The 12,352-nt window shown below is 58.3% G+C and overlaps 1 protein-coding gene across 3 annotated transcripts in view; it reads left to right on the top strand.

The window, feature by feature from the left end:
- STK10 (serine/threonine kinase 10) overlaps positions 1–12,352 on the top strand; it is a 51,470-nt gene that overhangs the window by 23,348 nt on the left and 15,770 nt on the right. For all 3 annotated transcript variants that reach the window (XM_082324505.1, XM_082324504.1, XM_082324506.1), the window contains 4 exons: positions 7,284–7,332; positions 9,680–9,829; positions 11,254–11,326; positions 12,055–12,249. In XM_082324505.1, coding sequence (XP_082180631.1) covers positions 7,284–7,332; positions 9,680–9,829; positions 11,254–11,326; positions 12,055–12,249 — 467 coding nt within the window. The remainder of the gene's footprint in view (positions 1–7,283; positions 7,333–9,679; positions 9,830–11,253; positions 11,327–12,054; positions 12,250–12,352) is intronic.

The raw sequence follows: 12,352 nt of genomic DNA, 5'->3' as shown, positions 1-12,352 counted from the left end.
CCCGACCTGCTGCCTGTCCCCTGCCTGTGCCCCGCTGGAGGGGCAGCAGCGGGGGCTGGCGGGGAGAGGGGAAGGGCTCTGCAGCTGCAAAGGCAGCGGCTGTGACTCAATGCAGCCGTCTGTTTAAATTCAGGCAGTGGTATATGCCTTGCGGTTTTCACCCGAGGTGAAGCTGCCTCGGCTGCCTTCTCACCTCCCAGCCACCAGTTTAGCTGTGGTGGGAGGAGGATCCAGACTTCCCGCTCTGAGCAATCACCTTACAGAAAAGCAGGGCCTGCTCTCTTGCTGTAGCCTAAAAAGCAGCTTTGTAAAATTCACTGTAAGGGGGTTTCTTTCCCCCTTCCCTCCCGCACCCCAGCATGAGCGGGGTCCTCTCGCTCCCCTGCGCTGGGGCTTGTGGGGCTGAGCAAGCTGGTGGCTCCCGCATATGGTGGCTTCGGAAGTGGTGTCCATCGCCTGGATGTGCGGGGAGGGAGGGTGGGCTTCGGTGCTCAGCAGATCGGCCCAGCAGGCAGGGTGACTGCAGCGGCCGGCAGCGTGGGGGATGCCGACCCAGCGCCCGGGCGCATCGAGGTTTGATAGGTGGGAGTCCCTGTTAACTGTTCTGCACCGTCCTCCCGCCCTTCACGTCGGGCAGCTCCCGTCTCTCTGCAGCACCAGGAGAGCCCAGAGGCAGCCAGGGCCCCCAGCTCACTCTGGCTCTTTCTCTTTTCTCTTTCCCTTTGTTGCATTTTTGCTGAATGCGAAGGATTTCTGCCCCCCACCCTGCCGCGCTGCCTCTGAATCACGGGAGCGGTTGCTGTTTGCTGCGTTTCTTCCGCTTTTCCTGTAAGCGGTTGGGCGATGCCAGGAAAGCCCTGCTCTCCCCACCGCGGTACCCACAGGCACGTCTGCCCCCGGCCCCTTCCTCCTGCCTCTCCCTGCCGGCTCTGCCCAGGGGGCACAGCCCAGGGACCTGCCGCCTTCCTCCCACCGCGGTCTCCCTGCAATGGCAGCTCTGCATGGAGAAGGACTGAAACCTCTGATGGTGAGCGTGGCCGAGGCCGGCTGTGGCACACCCCGCTCCTTCTCCATGCCCTGCTCGAACTCGGAGAACACCCAGATGGAAGCGACTGCTGCTGATGGCAGCATCGCCCCGGGAGCTTTGTGCCAACTCAGCATCCTGGAGAGAGGGGAGGCGGAACGGGTGCGATGGCTGGCAAGGAGGCAACCTGGAGAGCATTTCCCTTCACCAGCTCGGTCTGTAAATGGAGCACAGTTTATCACATTTACTTTTCTTGTCTCCCCAGTCCCTCCGTGCCAATACAAGGCAGGAGAGCTGGTGGCTGTGCTGGAGGGTGCTTTCTGCTGTAGGTGACGAGGACGCCTCTAAGTTGCCCCATGAACGTGGCAGAGCCACGAGGCTGCGCGTGGGTGATGGAGGCTGCCGCGGCAGCAGGATGCTGCGGGTTACCTTCTCCCCGGCGGCGGGCAGCTGCTTAAACAAACAAAATGAAACCCTCTGCTGCAGATTAGGAGAGGAAATTGCTGAAGTACTTCAGTTTTGAAGCAGTTTATGGGCCAGGCAGGGTGGATCTGGAGGCAGACAGGTCCTGGGGACACAGGCAACCTCCCGTGCCCACTGGCGCTGATGCTCAGGGCTCGGTGGGAAGGGAGGTGGCCGGGTGGTTACAGCGCTTAGCATGGCCTGCACCCATGTAGTGATGGCCTGGGTGCGCTGGAGCACCACTGTGACTCCAAAGCAATTGGGCTATTCAGCGTGCAACTGCAAAAGCAGCAGTCACAGGAAGAGCCTGCAGGCGCCTGCCACCTCCAGTGACTTGGGAGCGACTGGGCTGCCAGCCAAGGGCTCCTCCATCCGAAGGGGACCTGGTAGCCTGCTGCGCTCGTGGGAAATGCCTGGCTGCCCGGGGCCGCTGCGGCCGGGGTGAGCTGCCCCCAGCTTTCCCAGCTGATGGCTTTCCCCCCCTCTCCCTTTCTGGCTGGAAGAGGCATTTCTCCAGTGCTGCTGCCGAGGGAACAGGTCGCGGGCCTCTGCCCTCCGACATGCCAGTGGGATGAGTAACGCCGGGCCCAGGGCGTGCCCTCCCCTCTTCATTGGGCTTCAACTGCAAACCTCAGTCCAGGGACACCAGCTGTTCCACCCTTGGCGACTGCGCAGTGTTTGGTAAAAATACCTTACAAGATAAGCCTTTTTAATTCTTTTTTTTATCTTGTAGAAAGTTCTAGGAGTTCAAACACACCCAAGAGGCGGGACCAGTCGTGCCCAGGGTGGGAGGAACGAGCAGGCTCTCCGTCCTACCCGGGAGGACTTTGGTGCCTGGGCAGGAGATGCTGCCGCTGGTTTGTCAGACCCAGAAGCTGCACTGGGCTCTAACCCGTCCTAGGTTTGTTTTCTGGGTTGGTGTCCCTCCGGCCCTCGCCTGGTGTAAGGTGCCCCGAGAGGTTCTCCTGGTGCAGTGTCCAACGTGCTGTCTTGAGCTGCAAAGTCATATAATGCTTTTCCTAATGTGTAGTGCTCCCTCACTCGGGTACAACTTGAAGACCTCTGTGTTTAAGAGCACTTAATTTAAGCCATAGCTGTTACATGCATATGTACATGTATTTATTCTCCTGGGCAACCCCAGGCTCACTGGACCCTGCTTCCTCTCCTCCCAGGCAGGCGCTCGGTGCTCGAGCAGCCCAGAAAATGGCCCCAGCCCCTCTGCGTGCCCTGCTCCCACTCCTGCTACAAAGTGCTTCCAGGTCCTGCTGTGCCTAAAGGCATGCGGATGAGCCACGGGAAAAATCAAGGTCACCAGCAAAGCCCTTTAACTTGTGCTGGACTTTTGCTTTCAAATTTAAGTTTAAATTTAATTTTGCCTGTGCAAAACGTTCTTGAAAAGGAAAGATTATGTGGCTTCTGCGTGCAGACCTCTTCATTCATGCTGTTTCACTAAAGGTATAGGAGAAAAGGGCCTGTTTTATTTGGAAATAGCAGCACTCAAATTGTGATACGAGGGTTTGAGTGGTAGCAAGAGCAGATTCCTTTCTCTGTCTATAAAGTGGCTGCCCAGATCTGTTCCTGTGCGTGCAGCTCGTGCGTCCCTGTCGAGCTGCGAACGAGCCCAGCGCGGTGGCTGGCTGTCTTGGCCGCGGTGTCGGGGCTGAGAGCGCGGGGCTCTGGCTGCGCTGGAAGGCAGCCGTCGGTCGGTCGGGTTGCTCAGATAGCTCGGTGATGGGAGCTAGCGGCGAATTTTGCATGTGCCCGCGAGGTGTAGTTGCAAAACGTCCCCCCGGGAGCCGAGCGCAGCAGAGGGGCTGGGCAGCCTTCGGCGCGGAAGTCCCTGGATTTCTTGTGCGGCGGAAATCGTTATAAACAGGATGTTTGCTCCAGCCCCGCTCCAGGCTGCTCGCCGCAGACCCCCCTCGCCCAGACCCCGGCTGGGGGGAGGAGGAGGTGTGGGTGCTCCCCCCGGCTCTAATTTGTGTGACGGAGCCGCTGTCAGGACGTCAGCGTTGGGGCAGAGACCGCCATGGGTCTCGTATCTTTGGTTCACGAGACTGCAGGAGCTTTTTTGGGACTGGGTGTGTGAAACCTCTGTTTCGCGGTGCTGCTGTGGCTCCGCAGCGAGCCCCGTGCTGGGTGCCACGTCTTGCAGGTCGCAGGGGGATTGCTGGGGCCGAGCGCAGCGCAGGCAGCAGCCCCGTGCGGTGTTGAGAGGTGAATCGTGGCGCCGAGATTGGCACCGTCACTTGGGCAGTTACTGCTCCGGCTGTGGCGTGGGACAGCCCATATATCAAAGCACATGGAAACGGTCCTAAGCAAAGAGTTAAACTCTTTGCAGCCCTTGGGTGAATCAGCAGCCTCCTGGCCGCACAGATGCGCAGGCTCTTGTCAACAGCTCTCTTCTAAGATCCTCCCGACCCGTTCCTCATCGCGGCCGGAGCAGCAGGCTGCCCGCCCTGGGGTGCCAGCGACTGTTCCCCGCTGCGGGCCTGGGGAGGGGGCCCGCGCAGCCTCCGCTCTGCCCGAGCTTCCCACGTCCCCCGCATGCGCGCAGAGACGGCCGTGCGCTGCTGCCACCGGGCCTGCCCTCCTACCCGCTTCAATGGTAAAACGTTTTCCAGGCTGGCCCCGCTCCTGGAAGGAAGCGTGCATGGTGTGTGAGCAACAGGATTGCCAGTTGCATTTATTTAAATCCAGTTTTCTGGGCTGAAACGAGCCCATTAGGTTTTTGGATGTTCAGACTATCTGGCCACACCCATAATTATTCTTTGGCATCTCTGCCCTTGTTGAAAATGCATATTTTTAAATTTTCCATATTTCCCATATTCCCAGTGCCTGGCTTGCAGCCTGCCGTGCCTGCATAAACATACACGGTCATGCTGGTTCAGATGGGCTGATTTCCCTAATTTTCTCATCACTAGACTGCAAACCCAAATGAAACTTTGTGAGATGAAACGCATCCCACACGGATCCAGAGTCGGTTGCGTTGTGCTTGGCCCTTCCCCGTTGAAAAGCTCGGCCTGTGTGAGCAGAGCGCGTTTCAGCTGTGCCAGCCATGCCCCTGGCAGCAAACCTCAGCACAGCATCTGCCCGGGGGGCCGCACTGGGCTCCCGGGGGCTCCGCTGAGCGGGCGGCTGTGGCTGTCACCCAGCCGGCTGCCCTGTGTCCCCCGCCCCCAAACTAAAATTACACTCCTCAATCCGGCGGCTCTGCGAGAGGAGCTGTGTGAGATGCCAGGGGACTTCATTCAGCTGGGGCACCCACAGGGGCAGAAGCTGTACAGCTGCTTGCTGAGCATTAGCAATGAAAGCACCCGGGTCACCGGGGTGGCAAAGGCCACGTTAGCAGCTGATTCGGGCTGGGTTGTTTGAAGTTTGGGGAGTGTTTAGGTTCCAGAGCTGAGCCTGGTAGCACAGTCTTGCTTCTCACCAGGCCTCCTCTACTGATTGAACGTAAGGGCGGCTGTTGCTTGAACCCAGAGACCGCTCTCTTTGGGCAGGCGAGTTCCTGAGGTGCCTGGGTCAGCAGGAGCAGGAAAGGGTTGCTCATCTGAGACGAACGAAACCCTGGGCTGAGTGATTCAGTGATGAGACAGGATCATTTGTAGAGGCAGGTTTTCTGCCAGCCGGAGCAGCGCAAAGATGCGATACTCGGACTAACATGGGAGCAGGTCTGTGCTGTCCGTCTGCAGCCGCTGCCCGCGGGCTCGGGTACTGCGGCCAGCCGTCGCTCGCTCTTGGCTGCCCTGGGCTAGTGGCAGGTCGGGTGGTCTGGCAGGGGGCAGGTCCCACGGGCAGGATCGTGGTGCCGTTGGGCGGAGGTGCCGTCACCAGGCCGGCTGTGCCAGCAGAGCCCCGCGCGTCCCCTCGGCCTCCCAGAGCGGGGAAAGCCCTTGCCCTCTCGCTTGGCAGGCTGGCGTCGGTGCGGGGCTTGTTCGGGGTTTGCTTCTGGCGCTTTGGGCTCTGAGGAGCCCAGGAAGGGCTGGTGTCCACTGGTGATCTTAGTCTGCTCTGATGAACATGATGAGGAACACCATAAAATAATGGGTTGAAATGAGCCTCCTGGGGCTGCCTTGGGGAGATGATGGGGTCCCGGGGTCCAGCAGGGATCTCTGTGCCTGATGAGACCGTGGCAGGAGGCAATTCTTGCCTTTCCATTTGTTGGTGAAGCTGCTGATGCTCTGGTTCAAGGTACAAAGTGCAAGAAAAAGCGCATTGACATGGCCCATCTGTGCGAGGGCTCTGCTGGCCGCTGGCGTCCTCCCCGCCAGGCTCCCGCTCAGCTCCGAGTCAGCGCGGATTCATTCTCCTGGTTTGTGAATGGTTCAAATGTCTTCCCGATTGCTCCTCTCCATCTGCCTGCTTCAAATGCTTCCCCAGCCCTGGCCCCTGGTTATTCTTCTCCGCTTCCTCCGACGGTGCCGGTGTCTCGCTGCCCAACCTGCCTGGGTTTCTTTTCTCAGCATTGTCTCCTCTCCAACTCTTGGACCCGGGCCGATTCTCACAGAGCGACTCAAGGTTTGCTGCATCCCGGCACCTGATCATGCTGCCCCTTCTCCTCCAAAACACAGCAGTTGTGTTGTCCGCCGCGGCCCAGGTCGGTAGTATCGTTTCCCGTGTCCGCATGTAGGACCTGCAGGACAAAAGGGGGGGATGTGGCTCCCCTGGAGCTGCAGGATGAGACCATGGGAAAGAGGGAGCTTCAACCTTCTCCCCTCGGCTCCTGGTCCAGCACTTAGAGCTGCCTTGAATAACATGACTTCCACTTGAAGGGCTTAGAGAGCCGCAGTGGTAAACATTGCCTTCGGTTTGTTCAGTCCTTGTCCTCAAAATAAACTCTGGCATTTCACCTCTCCGGTATGTTGCCCTGCGTCGCCTCGACAAGGAGAAGAGCTTGTCAGGGAGGTGAAGCATCTCTTGTCCCTCCTAACCCCTGGCTGCTTGAAATTCTAATCTGTTTATCTGTGCAGCCTCGTCCGCCCCAAAGGGGAGTGGGGAGCTGGGGCTGGCAGCGAGCCCTGCCGGGCACGGCTCTGGCTGGGCTGGGCAGAGGCGAGGGGGCAGAGGACCTGCACCCCGGGGCGCAGGGGAAGGGCAGGGGCCAGGCAGGCAGGGGCGGGGGTCTGGCAGGACTCGGCGCACATCCCTGGGAGAGAGACGGCAGCGGTCTGGTGAATGTACTCGACCTCTTTATGGACATATTTTTCCCCTCAAATTGCTCAAGATCAAGAAAGCAATGAACTACAGGGCAATGGGGGAGGGGGGAAAAAAAAATTAAAGAAAAAAAAAAATTAAAGACCCGACAGCCCTCCCCATCTCTCATTTGCCAAAGAAAATCCTGCCTGATTTCTCCCGGCCACGTCAGCTCCCAGCTATGACAGCTATCTCATCCTGTTGGCAAGGCCGCTCTCTGGAGCAGCCCTCGCTGCAAAATGCAATGGGAAGAGATGTAAACAGAGAGGAGGCCGGAGCCGAAGCTGGCTGCTCGGGGCGGGCGTCCAGGTGCGGGGCCAGGCACGACTGCTGCGGGTGTCCGTGGGCCCGGCGACGGGGACGGTCCCTCCGAGGCGGCCGCTGCAGGTGGCGTGCGGGATCTGTCCCTGAGGCGTGGGTGGCCGTTGGTGCTGGGGACGCGTGCTGGGGAGCACCGAAGCCTCTGCATCCCCCCGTGGGGAAAGGGGCAGCTTTGCCGTGCGGGGAGGCAAAACCCAACGCTTTTGTCTCTTCCCTACCCGGTGGGCTTTGCTCAGTGAGATGCAGACCTGACTTTAATTCCTCTCTCTTTGTTTCCCAGATCATGATCGAGTTCTGCCTGGGCGGGGCGGTGGATGCCACCATGCTGGGTGAGTGCAGCGTGCGGGGCCGGGCTCTTCTCCGTGCTCGGGGCGATGTCCATAAGGCATCTCCAGCCTTCTGGCACGCTTTCAGGGGCAACCTTCGGACAGATGGCAGACATGGGTGCCCCAGCTTCTCCAGCTACCAGCTCTCTCCCATGAGTTTGCCTATTTTCATACCCAGAGCAGAAGGTGTGGCACCCCTGGGGCGTTTCTTGAGCTACTTTGATGTCGTTTTGTGATTTAAATGCTGCTGGGATCAGCAGATCACAAGGCACAGGGAGAAGGGAGAGTCTGGCTGGAGGGGAAAGGTGGCTTTAAATATGTATCTGCCAGAGGCACCGGGTGCTTGGGATCCCGTTCCCACAGCTTCCCAGGAAGGGCAGCGGGGCCGAGATGTGTAATTTAGGTGCCTGTCGTGGTGAACCTCCCAGAATCTCCTTGCCAACTTCTCCGTATGGTATTGGTCATCTGGGGAAGCAGCACAAGCGTCCGAATAAACTGCAGTTTGCAGTAATTCCAGGAATCTTCCCATTTTTAACTCCTCCCTTCCACACAGAGCCGCTGGGACCGGGAGCGTGTGGGTGTTCCCCGAAACCACCCTGGCTGGTGCCCCGGGCCCTCTGTGCCGGGGCTGTGCAGACCCAGGGGAGGTGACGTCCCCTCCACGAGGCGAACACGGTGTTCTGCCATCTGCTTGCCTGGAGCCCCTGGGACGGAGCCCTGTCTCCACGGGGGTTACTCCCTTTCAGCTCTGATATTTCCAAAGGCCTCGCTTTCTTTTTATTCCCAGGAAAAGTATGGACCCAAATTTGTCATCTTTGATTCAGACCCTAAACATTGCACCTCCATCAGGGATCTTCTTTAAAGCGAGTCCAAATCACTGCAAGTAAAAGTACCTTTGCTGAAGTGCTGGAGGAAACGATGCCGTACCCTGGAAAACCTCAGCAGGGCTGCCCTGTCTCTTGGGACACTAAGCCCCCCCGAGCGTTCATGGGGCCGTGCCGTGGCAGTCAGTCTCTGGAGGACGCGGGAGCTGGCGTGGGAAGGGGGTGCTTAGCAAATCGTGAGCAAGTGGCCCGGCTGTAGCACCATCACCCCCCGCACGAGGGGCAGGAGGAGCTGGGGGTCGGAGCCCAGGAGTGCTCCTGGCATTAGTAAATGCAGAGTTGCTGGATGCTGCCTGTTCCACCTCCCCATCCCCACCAGCAACTGGCATTTACCTTTGAAATCCTTTGTACAAAACCTGTGGCTTGCTGCACCTCACTTTTGCCACATGCTTCAGGGAGAGTGGAAATCATCACCTTCCCCTACAGCAAGGGAGCTCTCGGTGAGGAAGAACAGAGCAGCTGACCCAGCATGCCTGAGCTTGTGGGCAAGACCCTCGCTCTGAAGCAGCGTCTGTCCGTCTGTCGGCCCCCATCCTGCCCGTGCAGCTTGGGCAGTTGGAGTTGTCTAAGGCTTGGTCTGGTCTCCGCACGCTTCGCTGCACTGGAGGGGGGATCTGTGCTGGAAGGGGCTTGCAGAGGGAGAGAGGGAAGCTCCGGCGATGCTAACCATCTGGAGGCTTGATGGTTTGCAGAGCCATGGCCTTGGAAAGCAGTCTCGGACAGCGAAGGTGGCTGGGCAGAGCTCAGCAGGGAGCTTGCGCCCGTGGTTGTGTCCCCGCAAGCTTCAGAACTAGGGACAGACAGCAGGGTATGAGCTGGTGTGCTGGTACCCGGCGCTACCTGAAAAAACAGCTCAGAGCAGTGGGTAGGGATAATGCTGGTGAGTGTTTTGTTGCTGGTTGCTTTGGGAGGTGGCATGAACCTCCTGGTGTACGGGGGGGTACGCTGCATCTCCGCAGCAGGGATGGCTCCCTGGGGGATGAGAGCAGGGGTTGCACAGGGAGCTGCCGAGTGTTCATGCCTGTGTTTGACCCTGCTGCTGCCTGCAGCCAAGTTCAGCTCCCTCCTCTCTGCGGCATCGTCCCTGCACCAGGTGAGACCCAGCTTGCCTGCAGGGACCCGTTTCCCAAATCGGCAGGGGACGTACAGCTCAGACCCCGCTCGCAGGCATGGCTGGCTCCCGCTCCTCGTCCCCCTGATCTGCTATTCCTGGGCCAGTTGGCTCAGCCGCGCATCCCTGGGAGGGAGCTATAAACCAGCAGCTCCAAGCAGGCGGGCATTGCGCTGCGAGTGCTGGCTAAGGGAATAAATTACCTTAACAAGCTGATTTGCATTGGTTTCCCACTGCTTTGACACATGGACAGTGGTTTTTAAATGGTCTGCTGGGTAGCCCGTGCCTTTCTGCTGCTCAGGTGGAGCACTGCTTGAATCCCTATCCAGTTTAACGGCTCTCTCCCTCCCCGCAGAGCTGGACCGGGGCCTGACCGAACCCCAGATTCAGGTGATTTGCCGCCAGATGTTGGAAGCCCTCCATTACCTCCACAGCAAAAAGATCATCCACCGTGACCTGAAGGCGGGCAACGTGCTCCTCACCCAGGACGGGGACATCAAGCTCGGTGAGCCACCCGGCACAGGAGCACGGCGGGCGCTCGCTCAGCCGAGCTCGGGAGAGCGGCCGTGGGCGATGGTGCCGCTCGGGACCATTTCACGCGGCGCTAACGGCAGGCGCGTGCTGCTGGGTGCTGGGTTGTAGTGTTCGGCCATGCCTGCGCGTGGCGGGGGTTTGAGGGATGCTGTCTGCCTTCTGCCCTGCCTACGGGCCGTCAGCTGCCTCTCTGCTGGCTGATGAGCTCAGGCAGGAGAAGGTGGGGGAGAACTTTGTGTTGTTTCGTGGGAGGCCAAATCTACCACCAAACTGTGTGCTCTTCTCGGCCCCCGGCTGGGCACTGAGACTCCCCGAGCCACAGCCGTGCTCGGGCCCTTGATGGACTTTCCTTTCACGGATTTGTTTAATCCCTCTTTGAACTCAATTTTTATGCTTTTTGGCCTGCTGAGCATCCTGTGCAGGGTGCCAGTTGGCAGGGCTGGGAGCTGGAAGAATTCGTCTTATCTCCAGAGCAGGTCTGGTGGTGACAGGGCGAGTTTTGCCAAAGGGTTGCTTTGCCAGCTCGCTGTGGGCTTGAGTTAAATTGGTGTCCACCCACCTGCTGGAGGATGAGAAGGTAGCGGTGTCTGTGGGGTCTGGTCAGGAAGGTGCAGATCTCTTGCTGGACCCTGATGAGGGGTGCTGGCAGCTGTGGGGCATTCTTCGGATGTGTCTTGGGATGATGGAGACCAGCTAGCCTGGGAAGATGGAAACCTTCCTGTGACCATGGGTTCTGCTCCGATGTAAGAAATGCTCTGCTGGCTTGGGCCCAAGGATGACCCATGGTCAGGGACACCCTGAGCCTGGGGTGCAGATGGATAACAGCTCCTCTGGAGGTCATCAGGGCCATCTCGGAGAGCAAACTGACCTGGAGTGGGCTTGGTACCCTCTGCAGGTCTTTCCAGCTCGGGTTGGGTTGGGTTGGCTTCAGCAGCTCTCTATAGAAGGGACAAAATCAGGGAAAGGCAGCATGCAGTGGCTGCTGTGCATGGGGCTGAAGGGAAGAGGGAGAATGCAACAGCACTTTGGTTTCTCTGGTGTAAAATGAGACTTTTTGCTATGAAATAGCAGTCCTGAAAGTAATGCGCCATGGAGCTGCTTTCGTTTGTTTGTGGAAAAGATCTCAACCTCCCTCTGGATGTGTGGGGTTTGGGTTACAGTGGGGGTGGCTTGTTATGCCCCTGTCTTACAGTACATGGGAGGGGAAGGTCCCTGGTGGTTGCGTACCCAAAAGCAAATTTAATTTCTGATGCTCGGTTTAGAGGAAACAGCACGTTGTATCATGTTCTTGGCTTCAATGTGTGTTTGCTTTTAAATCTGCGTTTCAGCCAAGTGTGCTAATTCAGAAGGGTCGTTCAGTTTTCCTATGGCATCTAATGTTACTACTCTTTGCAGCTGACTTTGGAGTGTCTGCCAAAAACATGAAAACCTTACAGAAGCGAGACTCCTTCATTGGGACCCCTTACTGGTGAGTGACCTGCTTGCTAAGAAATCCCATGTTCATGAGGAGCTTTGCTCTTCTGAAAATCAGGCTTGCTCAGAAATGGGGAGCTGATGGCCTTTGGGATGTGTTGGACCACAGTGCCTTACTGAGCACGGGTGGGAGGATTTTAACAAGGAGTCTCGGCCAGCGTCCACACATGCAAGGGTTTCCCATGCCTGAAGGGAGCTGTGAGCACCCTCGGTGGTGCGGGAGCATTGCCCGGTGTCACGGTGCCCTGAGCCAGCCCAGGGGCCACCGTGCTCCGGGCGTGGAGGAGCGAGGGACACGCACGTGCTTGCGTGTGTGCGCTCGCCGCTCCCCACCCCGGGGGGTGGAGTGGGCTTTGAAGCAGCTCCAGGCACATGGGAACAACTCCTCGCTCCAGAAATGCAATCTCTAAATCACCCCACTTGCTGAAGGAACGGAATTGGTGAGGATTAATTTATTGTCTGAAGCAACATCCGCGCCAGATGTCAATGGCCTAGGGGTTTCCACGGGCTGCCGGGGCTGTCTTGGTTGGTCTGCGGAAGAGGGAAGGGGTTGGACCCCTTAGAAAAGATGCTGCTTCTTCCGAAATGCAGAGCTGGGAAGACAGGCTGGTTTTTGTGCAATGTTGTGGATTATTTAAAGCATTTAATCGCTGCTGCAAGGCTCACATGCATGGCAGTGGTGTCATCCCTCCCCATCCCTGCTCCTTGCTCTGCCCCTCGCAGGATGGCCCCGGAGGTGGTGATGTGCGAGACCATGAAGGACACTCCGTACGACTACAAGGCGGACATCTGGTCCCTGGGAATCACGCTGATCGAAATGGCCCAGATCGAGCCTCCCCATCACGAGCTCAACCCCATGAGAGTCCTGCTGAAGATTGCCAAGTCCGACCCCCCCACGCTCAGCTGCCCTTCCAAATGGTGAGGGCTTCTGGGCAGCAGAGTACGCGTCTCCCAACTTACGCAGTATTTCAAGAGACAGGAAAGTCTTTTACGGCAGTGCTATTTAATTTGAGAACCTAAT

Source organism: Platalea leucorodia (assembly GCF_965183815.1).
Source record: "Platalea leucorodia genome assembly, chromosome: 11".
Taxonomy (NCBI): domain Eukaryota; kingdom Metazoa; phylum Chordata; class Aves; order Pelecaniformes; family Threskiornithidae; genus Platalea; species Platalea leucorodia.
Note: the sequence above shows the minus strand (reverse complement) of the source record. Positions and strands in the feature narration are given on the sequence as shown.